The sequence below is a fragment of the Temnothorax americanus genome, unplaced genomic scaffold, assembly GCF_048541705.1.
Source record: "Temnothorax americanus isolate GAGA-0224 unplaced genomic scaffold, ASM4854170v1 Scaffold26, whole genome shotgun sequence".
NCBI lineage: Eukaryota > Metazoa > Arthropoda > Insecta > Hymenoptera > Formicidae > Temnothorax > Temnothorax americanus.
This window is the reverse complement of record NW_027509401.1, coordinates 1,168,027-1,194,990: the sequence shown is the minus strand read 5'-3', so window position 1 is coordinate 1,194,990 and position 26,964 is coordinate 1,168,027. Positions and strand designations below refer to the sequence as shown.

Below are 26,964 nucleotides of genomic sequence, written 5' to 3'. Positions count from 1 at the left end.
TCACAAAGATTGGTGAAACAAGGAATGTACAAGGAAAAAAAGGAACGTGAAAAAACTTTATAAGAAATGAAGAGTGGGAAAACTAGATAGAGGAAGATTCTGTACCCCAAGATACCTAATGTCAACAAAACTGGAGTTGAGAAAGCTTAGGATAGGATGGGGAGGAAGGGTAATGGGATATGAGGAAAAGATTAGGGAAATGGATGAGAGCAGATGGGTCAAGAAATGTTGGATAAAGAAAGAGAAAAACAAATGGAAGACAGATATGGTAGAGAGAGAGAGAAAAGTACTATAATAGAAACGGGTGGGGGGTGAAAGCAGTTGAGTCGTTAAAGAGAGTGTTCGAGATCCGTCGAACTTTCCTACGCGAAACATCGGCTCGAAAACATTATTATATTTAACATCGAGAAATACCGATGTTTATGTGGTTCGAGCTCTGTCAAACTTGTGCGAAACATACGTTCCCCGCGATCCCCGCGCCCTCAAAGCCCATCGATCGCGATCACGCGTTACGAGAGTGCTCCCTTATTTGTCGAAGCACGAAAACGGCTGTTGTGACGCGTGATGTGACCATACGGACGAATAGCGATTCAGCTCTCATCGCGCGTTCGTTCCTGAAAAACAACCCTCTTGAGTAAACGGCGAACTCGCTCGCCGGACAGTCAGTCGTTGCTGAGGATTCCTAGCCTCAAGTCGTGGGCCAGAACTCATAGCCGAAAGTCGTCGCGTATCAATCCTCGTCTAAAGACAGCACGGCTCTCTCCCTCTTAAATCGCTGCTTGAATTGCTACTCGCTCGTTTCGTCTTAAAGTGCGGATCAAAGTTACTTATATTTTTTCATTAAGTGTATTACTTAGCGAGGGGTCCGAAACCTTCCGGTCGTGCTCCGCTCGCGATCGTTCTTCTGCCGCGCGCTCAAGATTTCCGTTCGACGCGTACAAGATCTCCGCTCCGCGAGAGGCTTCGATGCGAGAAGCTGAGACAAGATTTCCGTTCGCGATACCTGGCAGAAAAGTACGAACGACTCAAAAGATTTCCAAATCCGCGGCGCACGATCCGTTGTTCCCCCTCGCGTCTTTTCCATTCTTGAAATAAAGACTATATATTTCTTTGTGCAATCTGTGTTCCGAGTGCTTTAATCCTCATTTCTCCCGCGAATTTACAACTCGCGTTATCCACGCTTCTCGCTCAACTCTGAGCGGAATCCAGATTCAGGGCGACCGTCGGAAAGCGACGCCCGAACAGAGAGAAAGGAGGGAAAAAAACTTATGGGAAGAGATTAAATTAAGAAACTGGGAGATACAGAGGTAAGTGGAAGAGAATAATATAATAGAGTCGAAGTATAATAGGAAGTATAAAGAGTTAGAGAGAGACGGAAATAGACCGGAAAGGAATCGGAGAACATGTATTGGTGGGGGGAAGAGAAAAAAATTTATCTGTTCTGCAAGGAAGGAAGGGATAATTTGAAGCACTATGTAGAGGAGTGCAGCAGTATAAAAAACCGGTTTATAGAACTAGGGAGGGATAACAGGAAAAGAATAGATAGACTATGGAACGATAAACTAGATACAACCAAAGAAGAAATATTAAGGAAATTATATAGAGATAGGAAAAAGATAGAAGCGGAGATGAGAAAAGATAGGCGAGAGCACAGTAGTGATAAATAATAGCAAACTTTAGCGTGAGGAATGATCCCGTCAAAGTTGTTTTGATTGACGGGCGATGTGCGGATGGATGATTGTGTTAAGGAACCTATTGTAAACCAAGTCCACTTCTTTTGGCAGCAGCCGAAGTTAAATAAATATTATTACTATAATTTCTATAACTCAAGAACTGATTAATTAAATTTTAAAGAATTAAAAATGAAATAGGGGTAGAAAAAAAATTGAAGAATATAATTGAATTAATAAAAATTGCTAATAATAAAGAGGTTGCCGATTTCTATTTAAAAAAATCTACGTGATTGCTTTAATTTCCGCAAATTTTGAGATATCAAGCAAAATACAACACCAATCTATCTTTAATATTACTTTATTCATAAAAAAAGTGTGCAAGTAGAAACTTGCACATTGCTTCCTCATAATTTTTAAGTGTGCAAGTAGAAACTTGCACATTGCTTCCTCATAGTTTTTAAGTGTGCAAGTGGAAACTTGTACATTACTTTCTCCGGCTTTCTCATAGTTTTTAAGTGTGCAAGTAGAAACCTGTACATTGCTTCTTCTATGAGGAAGCCAAATTAATAAATATAATTATGCATAAAAAAACAGGCTTCTTCATAGAGGAAGCAATGTACAGGTTTCTACTTGCACATTTTTTTAATTTTTTTTATTATTTATCATAATCTTTTACATACCGATTCAATTTTATTATCAGAAAGATCCAGATCACGCAATCTTCCCATCTGTGAGAAGGCAAATTCGTTCACGTGGCGCAGCATATTCTTGGATAGGTCTAACCATTCCAAGAACTGTAGTGACTTGACGTAATCACTGGAAAATTGAACGAACCTATTGCCTGAAAGATTGAGTTGTCTGAGCCTCGGATGAATTGCAAAAGCTGTCTGCGATAACTGGTTGATGCGATTGTCCGATAAATCAAGGATTTCCAAGCCAGTGCCTGTGTTGAAATGTTCGCCGATAAACGACGTAAGCCTATTATCTCGCAAATTTAACGAATAAAGGTTTATGAGACCAACAAAGGCATTATTGTCGATATGTTCAATGGCATTGTACGAGAGATCGATTGTCGTGAGATTATAGAGATACTGGAAAGTGCCTTCGTCAATTTCTTGTAGCTGATTGCTAGCTAGAGAAATCCTTTCTAGGGATTCAAGATTCAACAGCAACACAGATGGTAAAATTTTGAGCTCTGTGTAAGATATGTCAAGGTCGATCAAAGACGAAGGAAATATCGGAGGAAAACCGCCATACAAGGGATTATTACTGAGATTTAAATACCGTAGTTTATGCAAATACTTGAAAGTATCCGGTAATATTTGTTTTAATTGGTTACCCGCCAAGTTTAGTGAAACTAAATTTCTTAATGGTAATTCGATGATGTCCGTTAATCGATTATACGATATATCAAGATTTTGCAAAGTGTCTTCCAGACCAGCAAACATATTTTGCGAAATAATAGACAGCATGTTGCCAGAGAGCTCAATGTTGATGAGATTTTGAAAGTTATAGAACAATCTAGGTGGTATTTCGCGAACTAGATTGCGTGTTAGACCCAAGGTCATAAGATTTGTTGATGTGGCACGAATTAGTTCACTAGATAGTGCGGCGATGCGATTGAATTGCACGTGCAAATGCGCCAGAGATGGTAATTGTGTGAGGGCCGAAGCTGGCACTAATAGAATGTTGTTGTCTTGCAAAGATAACCATTTCAGTTTTGTCAAACCCTCGAAAGACGATTCTTCGATCTGTAATAAAAAATACATAAAATGTAATATAAATTTATATTTGTAATAATTAATATAAAATTATGTTATATTCAATGTAATAATATATTTTATCTTTCAAAAGAAATTATAATATATTAGTATTGATTTTTATCTTTATGGGAGACTGGGAAAAACTCGACACCAGGGCAAACTTGACACTAAGCTCTTTGCCAATTTAAATCTATCGTAGAAACTTGCCTTTCTTACTATAAATGCGTTTTTATGTTTCAGTAATATCAAGTTGGTGGAATTTGGTGACATTCAGAGTTATAGTATAATTTTTATGGTGTAAAAAGTAACTTTTCTGATCTCTCGATTAGTTTTCTTCTTTTTCATCAAGCTTTACTCTTGCGAACATATATATAAGTGATTTTGATGGGAAATTTGATGCTTTGTATGAATCTGATAATAGTTTTTGCATATTTTTAAAATTTTCATGTTTTTGGAGTGACAAAAGTGAAAAACAACATCCGGGGCAAAGTTGACACCACGCTATTTCATCGGCTTTCAATAACAAATTATGATTGTCATGCAACTGTATGGCTCATGACTAATGTGTACGCACGTCCGCGATCGCGAGTTTACCTGTATTAATTGTTTTTTAGACATGAGTTTAGATGAAGATAATTGAAAGTTTAACAACTTTTGTTTTCATTATTTCCAATAACTGTTTTACTTTATTCCGGACTTTTGTACTTTCTAAATACATGATAAACAATGTATTTTTATTTTCAGACAATAAAAAATAAATTCCAGATCAAATTGTGTCGATTGTCGATCAAGCAAAGTGTCAAGTTTGCTCCGGCATTTTTCAATTTGAAAATTTGTTTTTGCGTCACTTTTCCTTTCCTGAGTGCAAAACAAAGCGTCGTACAGCAAAATTTCCTGAAGCAATTTTGTACCTGAAAGAACACTCTTTAAATGTGTGTCATTGAATTTGCTTGAAAATTTTAATTAATTGTTGAAAATTGATTGCCTTTGAAAAAATCATGTCGAGTTTGCCACGGTCTCCCCTACATCTAAGAAAATAATATGTTTTAAAATAAATTTTACTAGAATATGCTCAAAAACACAAAACACTGCACAAAAAAATTAGGGGCCCACTTTTTCTCGGTAAATTTTTCCCATTTTTAAACTGTAATTACTCAGCGACTGATTAACGTAAAAAAATTTTTTTTAAGGGTTTTATAGGGTAAACTTTACTATAAGGTGTTTTTGTTCAATCTTTACTTAGTTTCATACGTAAAAGCGTGTTCAGCTTTGAATAAGGACGTATTTAAGACATCCAAAATTTTGAAATTTGCAGTTTTTTACTACCTAACAAGAAAATTGGCGAACATAATTATTAACCTTCTCAAAGTGCGGATTTTGCCCTTTCAAATGAAAAAAAAAACTTTGTCCTACGCCGATTATTTAGCGAGATGTCGCAATTTAACGTAACTCCTGTTTTTTCATGATTTTAACATCTGTCGCCGGTATTTACGTAACCCAATGTGCACCATGGGGAGGTTGTTCGGTCGGATTTTGCACATCATGTATGTATGCGTATGTGTACATGTGTATGTGTGTACATGTAGAGGTTTTTTTAGTAAGAAAAGTGTTGCCACTTTTTCGCCGTATCACTTCGTGCAATCTTGATCTCATATTGATGCATTCTTTTACATCAGATTGAAGAGGCACTGCGTCAAATTTGGAAAATTTGATGTAAAAAAAATGCATCAATATGAGATCAAAATTACGCAGAGTAATATGGCGAAGAGGTGGCAACACTTTTTACTAAAAAAAACCTCTACATGTACACACATAACAGTACACACCATACACATACACATACACATACACATACACATACACATACACATACACATACACATACATACATGATGTGCAAAATCTGACCAAACAACCTCCCCATGATACACATCGGGTTATGCAAATGCTGGCGGTATCGTGCTGAAATTATTAAAAAATAGGGTTTACTTTAAATTGCGATATCTCGTTAAATAATCGTAGAACAAAGTTTTTTTTATTTAAAAAGGCAAAGTCCCTACTTTGAGATAGTATCATTAGATTATGTTCGCCAATTTTTTTGTTAGGCAGTGGAAGACTGCAAATTTAAAAATTTTGGATATCTTAAATACGTCTTTATTCAGAGCTAAATACGTTTTTCAGTATTAATTACTTTATTACCCGGGTTGGGTACGTCCCTACAAAACGCCCTTTTAAACCCCTTGGGGTAATAAAGTATCTTTTCTATCTATCTACTTTATTACCCCAAAAGGGTCTAAAAGGGCGTTTTGTAGGGACGTACCCAACCCTGTACAAACTTACAATCTTACATCCTCTACCAACAACATTGGCGTTTTGAAGGGACGTATCCAACCCTGTACATGACACTTGTGCTTCCTGTCCCGATCTAGCCATAGCGGCCTCATACATTATTGTTCCTTTTTTCTCCCTTTCTCGTCTCTTATCCTTTCCCTCTCCCTCGCTGCACCCTTCCCTTCTCCTACTCCCTTATCTCGTCCTCCTTTCTTACAACGGCGCTGTCAACGGAAGTTCAATACAATCTCTTGCGCTTCCTGTTCCGACCTGACTATGCGGCCTCATACATTCTTACTCCCTTCCTTCCTTGCCTTTTATCTTTTCCGTCTCCCTTCCTATACCCTTTTTTTCCCTCATTTCTGTCCTACTTTTTCTCTCCTATTTCTTTCTCTCCTCGTTCCACCTCCACTTTTCGTCCTCCTCTATCCATATTCTCCTATTTGTCACCCTAACTTATCCTTTCGCCTTCTCCTTTTTTGCCTTCTCTACAATCTTTGTCCTTTCCGCTTCTGATCTATCGACTTCCTCCCGTTCTTGCGTCTTCCCGTTGCTTTTCCTATCTTCTTCCTTCGTTCTCCAATCCTGCCTCGGTCCGCTTTTCCGCCACTTTTTACCTTTCTCCTTCTCTTTATTCTCTCCCTGTCTTCACTCACTTCTACTCTCCCTTTCTTCTGCCCTTTTCCTTGCTTTCCTTGCAATCTCTTTTCCGCTTTTCTGCTTCTCCGTCTCTCCACTGTACTCTACGCCTTACGCCTTACTACCACGGTCCACGTGCTATCGCCAAGCGTTCATCTTTTTCAATCGACCCACCATCCTCGATCTACCGATTTCTATTGCTCTTCTCTCATTCGCTGTTGTGCTATACTGTCTATACTCATTGTGCACCCGCCTTAACTTCCATCCGCTCACCTCTCGCGCCATCTTCTGCATCGTCGGTATCTCCTCTTTCTCCTTCTTACCGACCCGCTTTGCACGTTGTACTCCTGCGCGCCACGTCTCGCCGTCCCGCAGTGGTGCCAACATGCTCTTTTGGAGCAGTCGACCCCCCGCGCCGGGCCAGACCCGTACCGCTACCGTGCCTTCTTCTCGCCGACCACCAACCAGCGGGCCCCACGTTGCCACTTTAGCCTGCCATACCTTGCTCCAGGCCACTGCTCCCCCTCTCACCTCTTCCGTCCTTGCCCTTTCTTCTTCCATTTCCTCATCCTAACCTCCAAGAGTCCCTTAATTTCTACCTCGCACCACTTTTCACTCGTGCCACCCTCGACTTCACCTTTATTTCCTCGACCTCTTCTACGCCTCCTCCAACCCCAACTCCACCTCACTTCTTGGTTTTCCCTGCCTTCCTCGCCTTTCCAAGTCTTTGTCTCTCGATCTCCTCCTTCATTTCGGGCCAACCGTTTGCTCCCTTTCCTCAAGCCTATCTGTCCGTTTTTAAGTATTAAACTGAGTGAAAATTAAACAAAAGCACGTTGCAGTAGAGAGTTTTTCCCGCAAAACCATTTTCAATTTTTATAAAATTATTAATAATTAATAAATTTTTTAAATTATTTGCTGAGTAATCATAGTTTAAAAATGGGCAAAAATTTACTGTTGTGAGAAAAAGTAATCCCCTAATTTTTTTAGTGTAAATGTACATCTAAAAAGATATAAACCAATTTCTCATAAGTAGAGATGTCTTCTTCGATCAAGTTAGATCTTTGTAGCTTAAGGCTCCTGGGTAGTCACCGCAGCCATATTAAATTTCTTGCTATCAAGGCGAGAAATTACCCTATTTTATGTTGCGGTATTTTCCGAAATAAAAAGACATTTCAATAAAAAATCACTATAGATCGTTTCAGCACACTTCTAAAATTGACCGGATACTATCCTTTTCTCTCGACAATAAACAAACAGCCATAAAACGAAGCTTAAACATACGGAAAAACAAGCCGTTTTCGACTATCGAAAGGAGTGGAGAATGTTCCTTCCGCATGTATTTCTTACAAATCTTACCATACGGTCAATTTTACGAGTTTCACGAATACGTTAAACGTTATAGCACAAGTACAGAGCGAATAATAAAGAAATTTAACGCAACGCAAAATAGGTTGTCAACATGTCACAAGACAGAATTCTCTATTGGAGAGAGTGAGAGGAGAGAGTTCTTATTTCTGCCGCGACGGTACGGCGCCACCGTGACTACCCAGGAGCCTTAATGATATTTTTGTGTGACTTATATACTTTTTTCCACTCAAACAGATGGAAAAATATATAATCGCCGATTATTTGTTGGTCTTGAAACACAGTTTTTTATTGGAACAGTAAATCCAACATACTTAAATCAATAATCGATTTTACTTCTTGATGCTAATAAACATCTTTAAATCACTATAAAGAATTTATTGCACAAAATATTATCCCAGCCAGGATTCGAACCTGGACCTTTCTCCAATCCGTGCCGGACACTTTACCAATTCGACCACTGAAGCATGTATAGTAATATTTATCGTCTTAATCATGGAAGTATTAATGTAAAACACATGGAGTTGTTTAAAAAGGGGTTACGGAAAAACAAATAAAATTATGAGATTGATTTCTAATCTCAATCATATTTGTGATTTTGTGTTAGAAACAACAATGTACCGTGCGCAGCGCATTGAAGCTCAGATCTAGTCTTATAAGAGCGATAAGATTAGAGAATGTATTAATTCCGAGTCGACCTATGTTGTTACGGCTCAAATCTAATACTTGCAACTCGTTCAAGCTTAACAGATGTATCCGTTCTATTTCCTGCAAAAAAGAAAAAGAATTGTAATTTACTCCTAATTTACTCTTAATAAAAATCGCTTTTTGAAATTTAATTTATAATATGATGGATTTAAAATAATGTATGATTGAAAATAATGAATTAATTAAATGTTTATCTTTTCTATTGCAATGTATAAAATATATATAAAAACAAGCCTCGATAGTTAATCATTCGGCTTCAAGTACGTAGTAGTTAAATGTTTTCGTGTATTGACGATAAAAGAGACGTTATGTACGAGAATACTTACGGTAATAAAATTATTAGAGATATTTAAGAATTTTAGGTCCGTTAAGTGTCTTAATGCATCAGTGGGAAACTCCTGGAAGAAATTAGCCGAGAGATCTAATTGCAGCAAGCTGAAAATTCCTGAAACCGTTAAGATAACCTTTATTTTTATCACAAACTTGCAGTTTTGTTTCTATTTCGTTATCACAACGTGATGCAAAATATACAGATTTGAGATAAGAATCCTGCGAGTACACACGCGCGCGCGCACGCACACGCACACGCCGACACAACTAGTCAAGTAACAGTCCGTCATGAGGTAATTGAAAACAAACATATTGACAAACATTACACAACATCCCAATAATTATAATAATATAACATGATTTTACACGCACGATTTAATCATATTTAATTATTTATTAATTAAAAAAATATCATAAAATCCTTTTCCTTCGCCAGTAAGTAATAAAACAATAAAAACTCGTTTGCTTCGACCAAACTGGCAATCTTTATTTTCAAGCACAACGCGTTTCGACCGAGATTCTGGTCCTTATCAAGTGCAACAGTCCATTAAACGCTTGCAGAACACTTCATTGTACAAATGTGGCAGCAATAAGTCAACAAACTGACACAGAGAAACAAAGGAACAATAGAATATAACAATGAGTAGTTAAAAAAAGTTGAGAAAAAATAAATAAAATAAATAAAATGAAATAAATAAAAAGAAAATTAGATTAAAAAGAATAAAATAAAAAAAGTTAAAAGAGCAATGTTTACATATTCTGTGTGTCGATTAATAAAATCACAAATTAAATTACAATCGTATTGAGCGGTGTGTTCACTCGAGATGACAACGGACGACTAAGTGAAAAACAAAGAAGGGGATAATGGAAAGCGCTTACATTAAAGTTATTATTTTGTCATATATACACGGAAGGTTATCTGTGTCCTTCTGTGAATTAATAGTGTTGTTGTCTTTCTTAATAAATATCATTTCCGCGATCTCTCTCTTCTTGAAATGTTTCTCACTGTGTAAAATACTGGGACTAAGTCAATTAAATTCATGGTCGCAAGAGGTCTTATGTTTACTGACTACGGAATGATTGCTAGGATATTTTTTAATATCAGCACGATGCTCTTTAATTCTAGTCGCCAGGTTTCTCTTAGTCTGTCCGATGTAACACGCGTCACAATTGAGACAATCAATCCTATATACCAGCTCCATGCGGTTAACGTCGTTCAAGCAGTCTTTCTCTCTTTTTATGATGCGATCAAGTTTTTTAGGAACAGTATATACCACATCAAACCCCTTGTCTCGTAAAGCCCTACGGATTTTTTCACTACAATTTTTAATGTATGGAATAGTGATAGGATGTCTTTCGATATGTAATTTATCGCTAACGGAGTCACGGTTTTTTAAGAACATGCGTCTTCGCTTTATATGTTTGTCACAAAAATCGGTGGGGTAACAATTATCAGAAAGGATATTTCTGACAATGCAAACATTTGACTCATGAAAGCGATCATCTGATAGTAGAATAGCTCTGTCAACCAAATTAGTAACAACATTGATCTTATAATTAATGGGGTGACATGAGTGAAAATTAATGTAACGTCCTGAGAAAGTAGGTTTCCTATATCAGTTTGTTAACAAATATTCGCCATCTCTCAGAATCGTCACATCCAAAAAGTTTATAGAGCCATTGGTTTCAGTTTCGCATGTAGATTTCAAACGCGGGTGATAGCTGTTAAATGTGTCAAGTATGTCATTTACATTATTACGTGGGATGATTGTAAAAAAATATCACAATAGTAGTGCGGTTGGACTCGATTTATGTTAGGTCAGGCATGACGGTACGGGCTGCGTTCGGAAGCGTCACTCGGGTGTGCTCCCTTCTCCAGATAATCAGGATAATGGCGGCTATTCCGTCTCGCTGCGTGAGAGGAACGAAGTTACTGATGGCCGCTCTTGATTTTCAATATACAAAAAGCTTGGCTGAGCCCGGAATATACGTCGTTCTTCTTTTTTCTTTTACGTGTTTGATAACGTTATTCGTGATTCGAATGGTAACTGAGTTTTACGGACTCGTGTGTGAATTCACGGCACCGAAATACATTACAACATGAGCGATTAATACGGGCGTTGAAGACGACATTAGCATTGAAAACGATACTAGCAACGACAAGGGCAATAATATACCTTGAATAATTAATACGGTATAGGCGATAAGTATTAAACGGAACTTGAACATGTTCCCGATAAAAGATTCTCGTGGCAGAATGCCCGGTACGTGACTCGAACTGTTTCACTTTTGACCGAATAGTTGAGAATGGCCGGGATCGTCTCTTTGCACGTTCGTGCTTGCGCATCCCCTCCACTCGCCTTCTTGTCACGTGATGCTAGCGTGAGCGGAACTCGGTGCGTCGCGTTGCTCGCGCGTCCGCTTGCAATAGTTACTAGGCGGAAACGACCTGCCATCTAGTATTCATTCATGGAACCGCAAGATTATATTATTGATACAATAGATGGCTGTAGCCATATCCAAAAGTTATCGACATCTCCGTATTTCTAACATACTAACACCGATAGAAGAGATTGGATAAGAAGAGACTACTACCGAGTGAAGTACAAGTTGCGTTGCTGCTACACTGCATAGGTAACGCATGTATAGACGTGTACAACACGTTTACACTCAGCAAAGAAGAGAGTAAGAACTTCAATACGGTGTTAAAGAAGTTCAAAGAATATTTTGTGCCGGTAAAGAACAAAAATGTAAATTCGCATCTGTTCTTCACCCGGAATCAACAATCGGGGGAAATATTTGATGCGTATTTAACAGAACTGAGAAAATTAAGCACCGAGTGTAATTTTGGAACATTAAAAGACCGCTTAATTACAGATCGCATAGTAGCAGGTATTATCGATAAAAGACTGAAAGATAAATTATTACGTAAAAGTGATCTAACGCTACAGAAAACAATGCAGATATGTAAGGCGGCAGAATTAGCAGAACAGCAGGTAAAACAGTTTGTACCGACGACGGAGATAGCAGTTATCAAGCAGAAAGACAGACCCGAGCCGGAAAATAAACATGAGCTAACAGAATTAGTAAAGCCGTATTTCTCGTTTAAAGAAGAACTCACTGAAAGTAATGGTTTAGTGTTAAAAAATACTTGCATAATAGTGCCAAAAGTTGAGAAGACTTATGCTATCAAAGATACATTATGATCACTTTGGTAAAAAGAAATGTAAAGCGATGGACAAGAAGTCGTTATTTTGGCCAGGAATGTCCAAACAGATAGAAGATCTCATAAGAAATTGTGATTTATGTAAAAGCTATCAGACAGATAATAGTAAAGAACTAATGGTAGAGAAAGAAATTCCGGAAGAACCGTGGGAGATTCTAGCTACAGATACCTTCTATTTGTTAGAAAAGCATTTTATACTAGTAGTAGATACGTACAGTAAATTTATAGAGATAAATGATCTAGAGGATTTAACTACAGAAACGACGATAAAGTCCTTAAAAGAAATGTTTGCTAGGTTCGGAAAACCGAAAATATTGTACACAGATTCGGGACCTCAGTACACAAGTGGTAGATTTGTGGATTTTGTAAAGGAGTGGGGCATTAAACATGTAATCACTACTCCTAAACATCATCAATAAAATGGTTTCGCAGAAAGACACATACAAACATTAAAAAGGATTTTGAAAAAGACCATTCAGAAAGGGAAAGATAAGAAGATGGCGTTATTACAGTATAGGAATATGCCAATCGATGAGAGTAGTTTTACTTCAGCAGAACTTATCTATGGGAAGAAAATAAGAAATTCGATACCGAGTTGTAACTATAAGAATAGAGTAGAGTCAGAGCAGTTTGCGGATATATTAAGAAAGCGTCGGGCTCAGCAAAAGAGGTATTATGACAGAGGTGCGAAGTTACTTCCAGAGTTTAAGGTAGAGGATACAGTCAAGATTCACAGTGAAAACAAACTAGTATCACATAAAAGTGGAATTGTAATGGGACTGGATTCAAATCCAAGAACATACTAAATAAAAATAGAGCAAGGTCAGTTGATTAAACGTAATAAGAAAGATCTATCAAAAGGAATAACATTTAACAAATATAAATACATTTGGAAGAGACACCGCTGTCAAGTCAGTCCATTGTTGAGCCTTTAAGGGATCAAACGGTTGTTCAAGAGAGCGTTAAGCTACCAATTCTAAGTACACCGTATGTGTGAACAAGATCAGGCAGAGTTGTAAAAAAGCCGGCGTACTTAAACGATTATGTGTGTGTAGTTAATAAAAAACTGGTAACTTAAAAAAAATAAAGATAAAGATAAAAATAAGGATAAGGATAAGGATAAGGATAAGGATAAGGATAAAAAAGTAAAAAGGGGGAGATGTCATGGTTGTGCATAGTCTTAGGTTGGTGTAAGGACAGCGGAAACCCCCAGGCGGCGCAGGGGGAGAGTTTTGGGAACACTCGAATAGTCGTGTCGTGTGGTCCTACGAGAGTCGCATTGTAATAGTATAAACTACGGATACTTTAATAAAAGACTTATAACAATATTAAGTGTTCATTTAAAATTACACTTATAACAATCTCCTATTTAGGCACCTTTGATATTTTAATTTTTGCTAAAGTTTATTTAAATTATAAAATAATGAAATCTCAAGAAAATGTTATTAGCGAAATAAATATTAACTTTTTAATAAGAAATGTTTAGCATATAGGAAAAAAATTGCAAATAATTTAAAACCATGGAATAATAAAAATAATCTTGCCTTTGAAGACGTCACTGTTGAAGCGGCTAAGGGAATTATGAGATATATTCAAAAACAGCAAGTGTTGAACGTCGGAAAGAGCACCATCTTCTATGTGAGACAATTCATTATCGCTGAGATCCAATCGCATCAACGACTCACCGAGAGTATTAAAAGCACCTTGTGAAAGAGAACCTATAAAATAGAATGATCAAGGAAGTAATAGCTCAATGTTTGCGCATCAAAAAATGTATAATTATTAAGCTAAATTAATGATTAAACTAAATATTAATTAATAACTAAAATATTTATTTATAAATGATAAGGAACTTTGTGTATAAATATAAAAATAATTGTAAGTAATATTAATTAATACTATAATTAAATGCACCTATTTGCGTCCAAATCTGATTAAAAAATAATAAAATCAATAAATATCCACACTTATTGATTCATAAAGAATATTTATTTCATTCTATAGACAATATTCTATAATTCCGTCTATTTTTAAATGTGTTTCATTCAAATTAAAAAAATATAACACAGTTTCAATTTTCATAGTGCGCGCCGTGCGCCGTGAGTGACCATTTGTGTATACGCGTGCGCTGAGGGCAAATTCTTAGTAGATCGGACGGTGAAAGTGACAGATTACGTTAGGTTGTCATTTTTATCGTTGTTGAAAAACTGTGAGCCAACTTGGTTTGTCGGATTCACACAGCACATTTTCAGATCATCATCGAGACATTATTAATTTCGACCATAGGTTTTGGTCAGTTGATGTAATTTCTAAATTCAATAGTTTAAATTTTTCACAGTTTTTCAATGTTCATATCGGTAAAGACGTTATATATTGCCAGTTACGGTCGATTTAAATTACTTTAATTGTTATTCTATTCACTGGCAAAATAAATTTATCATTCTGTTTATTATACACCGTCGACTGAAGCATCGGTTCTCCATTTTATAGTTGTTATTGCGATAAATATTACCACAGCCCCAGTGGTCGAATTGGCACGACACCCGCACGGTATACGGGAGGTTCCAGGTTCAAACCCTGGCTGGGGTAATATTTTTTCGCAATAAAAAAATTTAAACTATTGAATTTAGAAATTACATCAACTGATCAAAACCTATAGTCGAAATTAATGTCTCGATGATGATCTGAAAATGTGCTGTGTGAATCCGACAAACCAAATTGGCTCACAGTTTTTGTTTATATCGGTAAAGACGTTATATATTGCCAGTTACGGTCGATTTAAATTACTTTAATTATTATTCCTACATGTTTTTCCAAGGGAGGATGATAAACATTATGTATGTATAAATTGCAGAATTTTTTTTTAAGCAAATATTGTCGTCAGGTGACAATTGTATGTGCCAAAATAAGTAATATTTTAATTTTTTGGTGTTTTTGATATAAAATTGCGTTGTTACCTTAGATTTTTGTGCGGACTTTAATTCTGTAAAAGATTTTTGCAATTCTATAAAGCCAATTAAAAGATCCATTTAAAAACGATAATGTCGGTAAATCATACGGCTGCAGGATCCCCTTAAGGTAGCTACAGCGTTGCAGTGAGTCAAAATAGTCTCAAAAAGAAAAAAATTTTATTAATGTATTAATAAATGTATAATTGGTATCACCTTGTTCCGTGCAACTTCTAGTTTCCAGAAATGTATAATAACACCATGTAACTAATCCCAGATAGAGGTAATTAATTAAAAACGAAGTGCCTTACACGCGGGTACCAACTTCACTTTGTCAAAACGACTGTAATAAAAAACTACGTCAACTGTCACTATTTTATGTTAAAGTATTCAGTGAAGGGAAGTAGACGTAGGGCTACGTCAACTGTCACTATTATTTAGCGAAAGACAGTTAACGTAGCCCTACGTCTACTTTTCTTCGCTGAATACTTTAACATGAAATAGTGACAGTTGACGTAGTTTTACGTGTTTGCGGCACAGTTATTACTGTGCCCGTTTATTTTTTTAGTTTTTGATGCCAATGTGTTTCTTATGTTCTAAAACGTCGAAATATCGCATTAAAAAAAATGCAAAATTGCTAATAATAAAGGGGTTACCGATTTCTGTTTAAAAAAACAGCCAAACTTACCAAAATTTCTATAACTCAAAAACTGATTAACCAAATTTTATAAAATTATATATAAAATAGGGGCATCAAAAACTACACAACCGGTTTAAAAAAAATCGGTATCAAAAAACTAACCCCACCACTGCCATTCCCGGAAAATTCTACCCCTGTTTCATATATAATTCTTTAAAATTCGGTTTATTAACAAATTAATAGTTCGCGGAAAACGTTGCAAGAAAAAAATTGGTAACCCCTTTTGGAGACTTTATAGACTTTAGAGAAAAAATAAGACTATATAAACTATTGTAACGGCCTGTCTTTATCGAACGCGGACTGGTTTACGGGATCGGGAGTTCGATGAGAGGCCCAGAGACAGTAATCAATTTGCCATGGGATAGTACATGCACTTTATTCAAGATTCGATATTACACGCAAGCCGGACGCGGTATATTACATGCCATAACTTAACGAAATAAAAGCAATCAAGCAAAAAGTAAGTAGATTTCTTCAGAGTATACCTGAACAAAAAATATCAGTTGTTGATCAACCCTCTACTTCGAAAACTGTAGATATGACAGCATTTCAAAAATAGGAAAAATTTCTCTAAAACAGTGGTTTACTTAGCAGCTCGCCGTGAAGCCGGACTTGAGTGTAAACCAATGACAAATTTTTTCCTTAAAAGTAAAGGGTTTACAGAAAAGAATGCGGCCTCAAACGAGTCTCTAAGTTATATAGAAGCTGAGATATAAATTTTTGAAAATGACTGAAAAATCGACTTTTTTCAAAATCCAAAAAATTCTTCAGCGGCCAGATTTGATCAAATCGGGCTTAAATTTTCAAAATCATCTCCTTTTCTAGTGTACTTTCGAGGAAAAAATCGGCATCAAAATCGATGACCCACCCCCGCAACCTTTGGTCGAAAAGTAATGGATCTGCCTATATATACAGATATATATATATATATATATATATATATATATATATATAAAATTATATATAATCCTTTTTCTCGGGTTGATTAGACCCAGCTTTATACGCGATCAAAGGTTCATATGTGAAGTCCATATATAGACCATGTAGCCTAAACTTCCAAAGTTAACATCGATTTGACATTGCGTCGATTGTAAAACCCCACTTGTGCTACTAAGCTAACCCTCTATTAATTCATAAAAAAGTTAAAATTAAAAAAAGTGTGCAAATTAGAAACTTGCACATTGCTTCCTCATCATTGCAGATCGCTACCATTGCTACTATTTTATTTCGCTTATAAAACTTCCTCCATGATAAAGCCAAACTAATAAATACTAATAATTATGCATCAAATAAAATACAAGCTTCCTCATAAGAGAAGCTTTATGAGTTAAATAAAATAGGAGCAATAGTGATGATGAATGATTGCTTCCTCATTTGTAATGATAAGTAAGCAATGTGCAAGTTTCTAATTTGCACACTTTTTCTTACTATTCGAAAAATGTATGAAATTATTAAATTTTTATTAAAACATGACGCAGGTTAAAATAAAAGTATATAACACGTACTTATATCAAGATTATTCTAATTATATTCACGCTCAAATACAATTACTGTAATTTACTTTTATTTTAAATGTGAAATATTTGCCTGTAAACTAAAATATTTAAATAAAAAGTTTTAAATAAAAAAAGATTATCGTAAACATACCGATATTGTTGCTTGCCAAAGATAGCATTTTGATAGCACCTGGTCCTTTCAAAGAAGCGGTAGGCACCGTAGTCAAATTGTTGCCATCAAGATATAGTTCTTCCAAATTTACGCATCCTTTTAATATTCCTTCCTCGATGCTCCTAAGCCCATTTCTGCTAAAATCGAGTATCCTGAGCTCTTTCATGCCATGGAATTCGTTACTGGAGAATATCGGATTTAAGTTGTCGCCCAAAAGATTGTCAGCGAGTCGTAGTTCGCGCAGTTCACTTTGCGTCTGTAGCAAGCGATCCATCAGCCGATAGATCGAATTGCTCGACAGGTCGAGTCTTTTGAGATTCAAATCGGAATTAATGATATTTTCCGGTAAGATTTGGTGACCACAGTTCCTTTGACTAATTGATACGACCGGTTGACCACGTAAGTTGTTTCTGGTGTCACGCGTGAAAATTACCCGGTCGCAATTCATCTCAATCGATCGTGGATAATCCACGGATACGGCACACTTGCAAGGTATCACGAGATCTCGCTTCAACTCGACGCAAGGCTTCCATTGTGCTTGATTCAACGGAAGAATGCTTGACAACAGAAGGGCCGATAATGGGTATGAGCTAAAAATAACAAGAATGGAAATATAAATAAACAAATGTATATGTGAATATAATGTAATGATCTTTTTTTACTGTTATAGGGTGTCGCACGATTCCGTATGAAACCCAGACAGCACATAAAACTAAAAGATGACAAAAAAATTACTTTTTATACCTAACCAAGGAGCGCCAATGCGCGTTCCTTGCTGAAAATGACCGATTGAATCCGATTGGTTCCGCATTAGGTGAAATTAAAACTTAATGAATGCGTTTTCAATCCGGTTAATCGGATGCCCGATTGGAAGTGAATCGGTTTTCATAACAAATCAATCGGAATTGTTTTAATTCGGAATTTCTGGATTGATCTGAATCCACCCCCACACAGCACAATGAGAATCTGAGAATGATCCGTGAAACGCATACTCCCTTGTCTTCGCCAACCGAAGGTTGGCAGCAGTCGGGAGAAAAAGATCAGTAACGAAAAATAATACATTTTATAGCACTCCCCAGAAAATTCTACCTCTACTTCATATACAATTCTTTAAGAGTCGGTCAATTAATTTGTTAAATTTATATTTATTTTTATGAAAAATATTTATTTTTAATTAATTTTATTACATTTATTTACTATTAATTATATTATTTTTTATATTTATAATTATTTAGATATATATTTATTTAAAAAATATAAAAATTATTAAAAGTAAATTTTTTTACACCCACGAAACCTTTGCAAGATTAAATAAAATTCAATTAATTAATTAATATTTATAATTACAATTTTTGTAATCTTTGCAATCAAAATATTAATATAGTTAAATATCGATACTACATTCTTTAGTCTTTTCTACCCCTATTTCATGTAATTCTTTCAGATTCGGTCAATTATTTCCCGAAAAATTGGAAAAATTTCTGAACCGGTTTCCAAAAAGATCGGTAACGTAAAAGGTAAATATGCATAATAGGGGACCCAGTCCCAATGACTTTGACCTTGACATATGTTGTCAAGATCACCCTCCTGAGTGACCTACAGAAAGTTTTAGTCGTCGCTCGTTTTTTATTAAAAAATTATTAACAAGAAAGTTTCAAAAATATAGCAGTTATTTTGAGTATATTGAAAGGCATAAATGACTAATATATATGTCGAAATAGTTCACGCATACACTTTTCACGCGAGACGAGTTGTCACATAGGTTCGTGGCGCGCTTTACAAGCTCGTTTATTGTATATCGCCACAAATATTCACACAGATGATCGATTAACTTATTTTGTTTAATACCACCTCTACCTAAACGAGCTTGTAAAGCGCACCACGAACCCATGTGGCCCCTCGTTTCGCGTGGTGAGTGTGGCAGTCCCTGTTTGTTTACGTTTGAAATTCTTCATATATTTCCGACACAGAATATTTTTGTTAAAGCAGGGCACACACACACACGTGTGTATGCCCTGCTTTATAGAAGTTGTGATTTTCGTTAAAATTATTAAAATTGAAAGTATTCTTTTAAAGTTTTGGCACAATGGCTAACAATAAAAAAACACTCAATAAATTATTTAATCAAGAATTATTTCATAAATAAAAAAATACAGTAATATCGTTATGACAAATTTCTTAATCTCACAACGGTGATATATACACGCTTAAGTATACGTATACATTTATTATAATTATTATAAAGAATATGCTTTGCTCATTATTTGGAAAAAACTGTCAATACGTTCATTAAACTTGTAATATTTTTTAAACATGAATTCAGCAAAACATGCTTGATAATGGTATGTACGCGTACCATAGCGTGGTATTGTTGCTCTCATTTCGCGCCATAATCGCTCTATGTTTTGTGTGTAAGCACCGTGTAGTGGGATCAATAAAATTTTTTTTATGATTCATTGTTTCATGTTGGTAATTCAAATTATGTAATTCGCTGTATGCTTTTCAACAGTCCGAGTAAATAATCGATTCTATGTAACAAGTTATTATAGGAATTAGCGTATGACTTGAGCGATTAGGTACGGGAACAATAAAAAATTTGTGACTGTCTCGTTCTATTCCTCCGAAAACCCATTGTCCTTCAACAATGCGGCCTTTATTGTGTTTTCTTCTTCTTAATTTTGCCTTGTCTATTTCAACAATAATTCCGCGTCTGCCGATTTGTTGTTGATGGGTCAGTAACCCATTGCATTAGAAGCTAATGGCTAGGTTTACACCCTGAATTTAGGCCGCGGCCTATACCTCAAATTCGACCTAAATTATTTAGGCCGCCTGCTGTAAACATTTGCTAGGCGGCCGAAACTAGCTTCAGGTCAGACTTTAGGTTGAATTTAAGATATAGGCCGCGGCCTAAATGTCCCGGTCTTCCCGTGCCCATTGATAGTAACAAATGAAGAAATAAAGAAAAAAAATATGTTCAGAAGATGTTTAATATTTACCTCACGACAAAAGTTGGTCCAGTCAACTATTGTATGATCGGTAATCTGTAGTTCTTGTCGTAGAAAAGTATGCCGTGGGGGATGTATATATAAAAAGTACGCAATAAATCGACATACATCTACCATAGTAAGATGTTGTTTTGTGAACCAAGCACCATGAAAGATACTTATTTTAAAATTGCAAGTTTTTCTTTGTCTTTTCCGTCCTCGAACTTGCTTGTAGTACTTATTGCTGCAGTGTAGAATTTGCGTCTTGAATTCATATGTTATATTTATAACTGTATTGCACTGTGGACATGTTATTTCTCGACGGATGACTTTTTTCTCACACAAATATTCAATAAGACGCTGCTTATTATATGTTAGATTAATAAATTCATGAAGCAGCATTTTGAGTTTAATTTCTAGCACAACACAACTGGCAAGATTGACGAGTAAAAATCAACTGAGAAGGATTTGTGGTAATATGTTTATACTTTGAATGATATAGTATCTATCGTTTCTTTAGCAAAGACACATAAATAAACAATAGTCTATTGAACGCGGAAGCAGGACAAAACAAGATCTACATATAATTGTTGCGTGAACGCAATGGGTTTTGCCCCCTCCTTTAGTTTTAGTTAGAGATCGTTATTAAAAAGTTATTAACAAGAAAGTTTATTAAATTAAACGCTTAATATCTGTAACAGGAATAAATTGTTGAAGCAGAGAATAGTTAGTATATTGAAAAGTATATATCTCTACTTTAACAAAAAGACTGTTTAATGTATCAACGATTAGCTGCTTTAAATGACTTTTCTTCGTTTATACATGTACTATTTTTACATACACTTAGTCATTTATGCCTTTCAATATACTCAAAATAACTGCTATATTTTTGAAACTTTTTTTGTTAATAACTTTTTAATAAAAAACGAGCGACGACTAAAACTTTCTGTAGGTCACTCAAGAGGGTGACCTTGACAACATATGTCAAAGTCAAGGTCATTGGGGCTGGGTCCCCTATTATGCATATTTACCTTAGAAGTACGTATTGGCTGGAGAGATTACGAACGCGGAACAAGAATAGAGAAGTGAAGGATTATCTCACTCATTATCAGTCATAAATTTTTCAACTTGAACTCCTCTGTTATTTTTTTCTCTATCACATGAAACACTATTACTGTATAACGATGTGCCTTCGATTAAGTCCGCTTGTATATTATTAAATTCGCCTAATCTAACGTTAAAATCGCCGCCAATTAGGAATAATGAACATGGAAATCTCTCTTTAATATCAAAAATAATTAAATTCAGGTCTGAAAAAATTGCGGTTAATTCTAAATTTGGCTTGAAGTAAACAGAGCAAATAATAATATTAATATTATTATTATAAATTCTGGTAATTATCCATTCTTTTGTAACATTTAAAATTTCTACCTCGAAAGCTTTATTCGTTAACGTAAGCAATCCACCACTACCTCTACCGCGAGAATTAATGTCACCAGAAGCATTTGACGATACATAATTGAAATCATTAGAAAATTTTGCAATTCTTTCTTCTTTAAATTTTTTACACCAAGTTTCTGATATATTTAAAATACATGCGTTTGAAAAATCATCTAATTTTAAGAGATTATTTATTCCATGTGCATTCCAAAACAAAATCCTGACACATGTTAGTTTTTTTTACCATTTTTGTTTACAATCGTGTTATCGTGAGAAATTTCCATATCATTAGCAGTGTTAAACGAAGTCATCATGGCGCAGGCTGCCCCCCGGTTCTGAATCTGAAGTGCAGTTGCAGTGCCCTCTAAGTTAGCATCAGATGCGGCAGTATTGGATCGGGTATCAGTTGAATATTGAGCTTTTCTAAAAGGTCTTGCAGATGGTTTCAGTTTCTCCTGCACGCTGTCCCAGTAGTACCAGATTCCGTCTATTTGGATTTTATTAAACCCAAGTTTGATATCCGCTTTCCCTTCGTCTTTCAGAGCTCGTCTCATATCCCTCAGGTGCTTCGCAGTTGCCGCATCAGCTTGCGACAGATCATCATTGATGTAATACGGCTTTGTTCCCAAAATTGCTTTTTTTGGTTTTCATAATTGTTTGCTTCGTAGTATAATTCGAAAGTTTTGCAACGATAGTATTTCGTTTTTCATTCAATAACCTGGCTTCAACAACACAATCCGAGATTCCGAATTCTGTTTCGAAAAATCTTTCAACATCCACCTCCACCTTAACATTGGCGTTAGAACGATTAATTCCCCTGACAATAATATTGTTGCGTTTTAAAGTTCTATCGTGTGCAGCCAATAGGTTCCGAAAATCAGATATCTCAGATTTATAGCTGAAGACTGTGTGTTTCAAGTCAGCTATCGAGCTATTTACTTCCGTCAATTTACTGTTTACTTCAGCAGTCGTTGCAGCACGATCTCTTGCTACATCCGAAGCAATTCGGAAGTGAGCTGCCTCACACGCCGCTACTCTGTTTTCGAAAGACTTTAATAAATCTTTTCATTCTTCGCTTTTTTGATCTATAAGGCTTCTTACTTTAGAGAATTGTTTTTCATTCGAGACAAACATTGCCTGAATTTGATTCGAGAAGGATTTTTCCAATCTCTCCGTCATTTGATCTATTCTGGAAAAAATAGCTAAATTTGGATCTTGGTCCATGTCTCCGCTTAATCCCTGTGGTGATAACTGAGTTTTCGACTTATCTCCTGTACCTACCATGTTTATATTACCAACAGCCTCTCTCAGAGCAGAAGATTCCTTCCTTATCGACGCTAAAAGCGAAGCCAGGAGTGATAACAGTAAAACTGGAGACGATAGACCAGACAATGACGATGATATTTTCTTTTGATACCCCAGAAAATGTGCACCAGCACCCTCGTCCCTTTTCCTTTTCAGATATGGCGTCAACGAGCAGTCAGAATTGCTCCTGTGTCTTCCCAATGCCACCGCGTTTAATAGCCTACCTCTTTTGGATTTTGTTATATTCTTCCTTTGTTCACTATTTTTCGGAGAAGGGATAACAGGCGTCGACCACGCTTCCTGGGTAGTTATAGGCAATTTCCCTGGCTCGGCCGAGTGGCAAGCATTATTTTCCAAAGCAAAAAACTCAGGGGAAAACAATTGTTCTTGGTCGCTCATTGGGCCACATAACCTCAAAATTCTTCACCGCAACCGCGATAACGACGTGCAGTAGCGGAATTGATATAAACTGCGTTGATCCTGCAGTTGCTGATGCCTCCTAGACCTCCTCATATACTCCTCTCTAGGTTCTCTTGTTGCACTCACACCAATGCGTTGCATATCCTGCACACATCCACGACCGCCTACTTCGTGCACGTGTCACATATATCTCCGAAAAGTGTTAACAAAAGAACAATCGAAGGAATATTCGTATATAGTTCGACGCAGAATTTTAGCGCGAGTCGACACATATATAATTTCACAAGAAAAGCGACTTTTAACCTTGATTTCGGGAAAAATTTCACGGAGCTCACGTGAAGTACGTCCACGCTGGTCAAAGGCTAGCCGCCATCCCCCAAATAAAACAAATAAAAATATTTAGTTAAAATAAAATAAATAAATTTTTCTTGTAAAAAAAACATGACGCTGCTAGACTTCAAAACTTAAACATTAAAATTTAAACATTAGTACTAAAATTTTTGATTAAATAAACAAGTTTTTTTACAAGAAAAATTTAATAATTTTATTTTAATTAAATAAGTATTTTTATTTGTTTTATTTTTTCAAAGTAGTTGCACAACAATAATTTTTCAAAGCAATATACATATTCTCTTTGCAATTGGCGTAATTTAAAGATTTCACATCTTTTTTTGAAATACATGCCGTTTGGGTTGAGTTAGGTAATATAATTTTGTGATATAATTTTGTTAAGAAGAATTAAATAAAGCTATCATTTAAGTTGGATTTTTAAATTTACAAAATATATTGCGTGTACTTGGCGTTTTTTTTTACTTTTTTTAAAAAGGTAATTTTGTGCTGTAACTTCGTACCCTACAACTTTTGTATAAAACATTTTTTACGAAAATGTCATCTTTCCGAGATAATCCAATGTCACGGCCTTTATATTACATTCTATATAACCAGTAAATAATTCTTATAAATTAAAGTAAAAAATGTAAAATCTCTAATAATTCTTATTCGAGTTGGTAATTATTTATGCAAGTCTTCAAATAACTTCAAGAATTTTTAATGTAATCTAGCTATTAAAAAATAATCAAATTAAGAATTTTTTCACTTTTGTTTATCCATCATCTATAAGCTTACAATATAGGGGAGACCGGGGTGAAGTCGTCACCAGGGCGGAGTCGTCACTACAGTTATCTCGAAATCTGTATGTTGTGTGAACTCGCCGTTAATATTGTAAACGCTACTTATGATGCCTATGTGACCAATTAAAAGTGATATAAATAAAGATGTAAACAAGTTTTATATTGCAAAAAATATTTAAAAAAATTTTTTTTATTTTTGTATATATTATTTTGTACACCTTAACTTAACATTAAACTTTTATTCTAAACATTTTTCTCTATCTCATGTAGTTTAAGAGTTACATGCAAAAAAGTGGAAGCGCCCTACTTTTGACTTTTAGTTTGAAAATTATACTTTTAAAGGGCAAATGAAGCATACCATTAGTTATTTATTGAGTCACTCTGCATACCCACAAAATCGAAGAGTTCGGGTTCGGCGTGTTTCCTTGTAAAATCCGTCATGATAATATAAATATACAAAAATGTTTTGTAAGATCTCAGAAACGGTTAAGCTTTTGACCTATGGTTACTAAGGTTTTTTTACTTAGTATAGTGTGTATTATCTACCATATAAATATTGAATCTTTTTTTTTAACACCTTGTATATACTTATATATAGTATAATATACAGGGTGTCCCATTTTAAATAATGCATTTTAATATCTCTTTTGTAACTCGTCATTAATAAAAATGTTTCAGACAACAGTTGCATGATTCGGAGGTGGCCACGTGATGAAAATATGGACTTAATTTTGAGTGACCTTTTCAAGGTCAGATCAAGGTCATCTCAAATTTTTTAAACAGAATGCCCTATTTTTTATATCATTTTCTTGTAGTTGACCTCAAGACCTTTTCAAAACACTATAATAAAGCTATCTTTTTCTCGAGAAATTTTAAATTTTGTCATAATATTTTTAATATAAAATATGAAATATCTTGTAAAGTATTTACTTTTCGATAACTTGACTTTAATACTTTTATACGTAGAATAATGAAAACAAATAATAATATTAATTTTTACATTTGCAATTTTGTAAAATTAAATGCATCTACAAATGCAATCGAATTTTTTGAAATAATATTTTCTAAATAATTTTGGATTTTTTATATTTTCTGTTTTGTTTTTACAACAAGATTTTTTTGATAGAGTGTTTCTGAGCCAAAACTGGTAGAGCGGTTTTTGGCACATGAAAACAAGTAAAAAATGTTTAATAAATGTATGTTCAAATTTGAATGGTTTTGGAGTTATAGGGTATTGACGTTGCTTAGGGTATTAAAGTAAAACGTAAATTGAAGTAAATGTTTAATATTTTTTAGTTTGTTTAAAGCTATACAAAAGATATAAGGCTAAAAATTCCTCCGTCGACTTCAAGACACACTTTCTAGGATAAATTAATAAATTGTTAATAATTAATAATTTTCGAACTTCTTGAAAAATGTTTGGAGTTTCGCGGATGATATCGGCAGCATTAAATGTCAGTTGCTATAGTTCTGAATCGTGGATCTGTGAAGTCGACGGAGGAATTTCTTAGTACATTTTGTAAAGTTTGAACAAAATAAAGAACATTAAACAACATTTACTTCAATTTGTGTTTTCTTACAAGAGCAACTTTAATATCTTATAACTCCGAAACCGTTCAGATTTGGACATATATTTATTAGGCATTTTCGACTTGTTTTCGCTAGAATTTTTAATTTATTTTTTTTATTCACTTTTTCTGTAAAGAAATCGCCATTTATGTCTGCCTTTTTTAACAAATTTCTAAAAATGTCATTACAATGTATTCTCTTATTGATGAAAAAAGATATTCGACTTACACCATTGCGTCTTCCACGTGACAACGGATGCTGGCAGTGAATATATTACGATATAACCAAACAATATCGATTTACTTCACCGCTAATAAGCCAACAACATCACCATCTACATAGACACATCATGATCAGACACAAAGACAGATAGACACGCACAGAGAAAGAAAGAGAGAAAGACTAAGAAAGAAGGAAGAGATAAGAAAAAGAGAGAAATGAGTCACAGCACATTCATTATCGTCATCGAATTCTTTCACAAATTGTTCGAATAGATGATATTTTGTAATCTTTGGATAAATTAGGTAATCTAAAGAGGATGATTGTTAGCAAACGAAATACAGCACTTTAGTGTTTCTTCTCTTTGTTACGATGAAAAGAGAATATTTATATTGGAATGCGCACACGGAATCGCGTCGAGTGGCAGTCGCACACTGGCCTTTCTTTGCAGGAGCGGTGGAAAATCATGATGGCCGAGTGAAAGAGAAGAGGTGTGCGCCATACCCTTCTCCAAGGTTTACGGATCCCGACATAACGGAGAGT

General features: G+C 35.2%; 2 protein-coding genes across 21 annotated transcripts in view; one reads left to right on the top strand and one right to left on the bottom strand.

Annotated features, from left to right (window-relative positions):
* Positions 1-26,866, bottom strand: part of LOC143899226 (uncharacterized) — a 35,486-nt gene extending 8,620 nt beyond the window's left edge. The window contains exons 1-7 of one of the 9 annotated variants that reach the window (XM_077409338.1): positions 26,827-26,866; positions 26,431-26,536; positions 17,334-17,944; positions 13,583-13,756; positions 8,809-8,927; positions 8,396-8,542; positions 2,354-3,424 (exon numbers count right to left, since the gene is read on the bottom strand). In XM_077409338.1, the coding sequence (XP_077265464.1) occupies positions 2,354-3,424; positions 8,396-8,542; positions 8,809-8,927; positions 13,583-13,756; positions 17,334-17,944; positions 26,431-26,435 (2,127 nt within the window). In that variant the 5' untranslated portion in view covers positions 26,436-26,536; positions 26,827-26,866. Of the gene's footprint in view, positions 1-2,353; positions 3,425-8,395; positions 8,543-8,808; positions 8,928-10,989; positions 12,612-13,582; positions 13,757-17,333; positions 17,945-22,022; positions 22,981-23,059; positions 23,913-26,430 lie in introns of those variants that run through there. The other 8 variants (XM_077409341.1, XM_077409340.1, XM_077409342.1 and 5 more) reach the window with 8 other exon arrangements.
* LOC143899235 (uncharacterized) overlaps positions 1-26,964 on the top strand; it is a 157,941-nt gene that overhangs the window by 21,990 nt on the left and 108,987 nt on the right. The gene's annotated exons all lie outside the window — the stretch shown is intronic.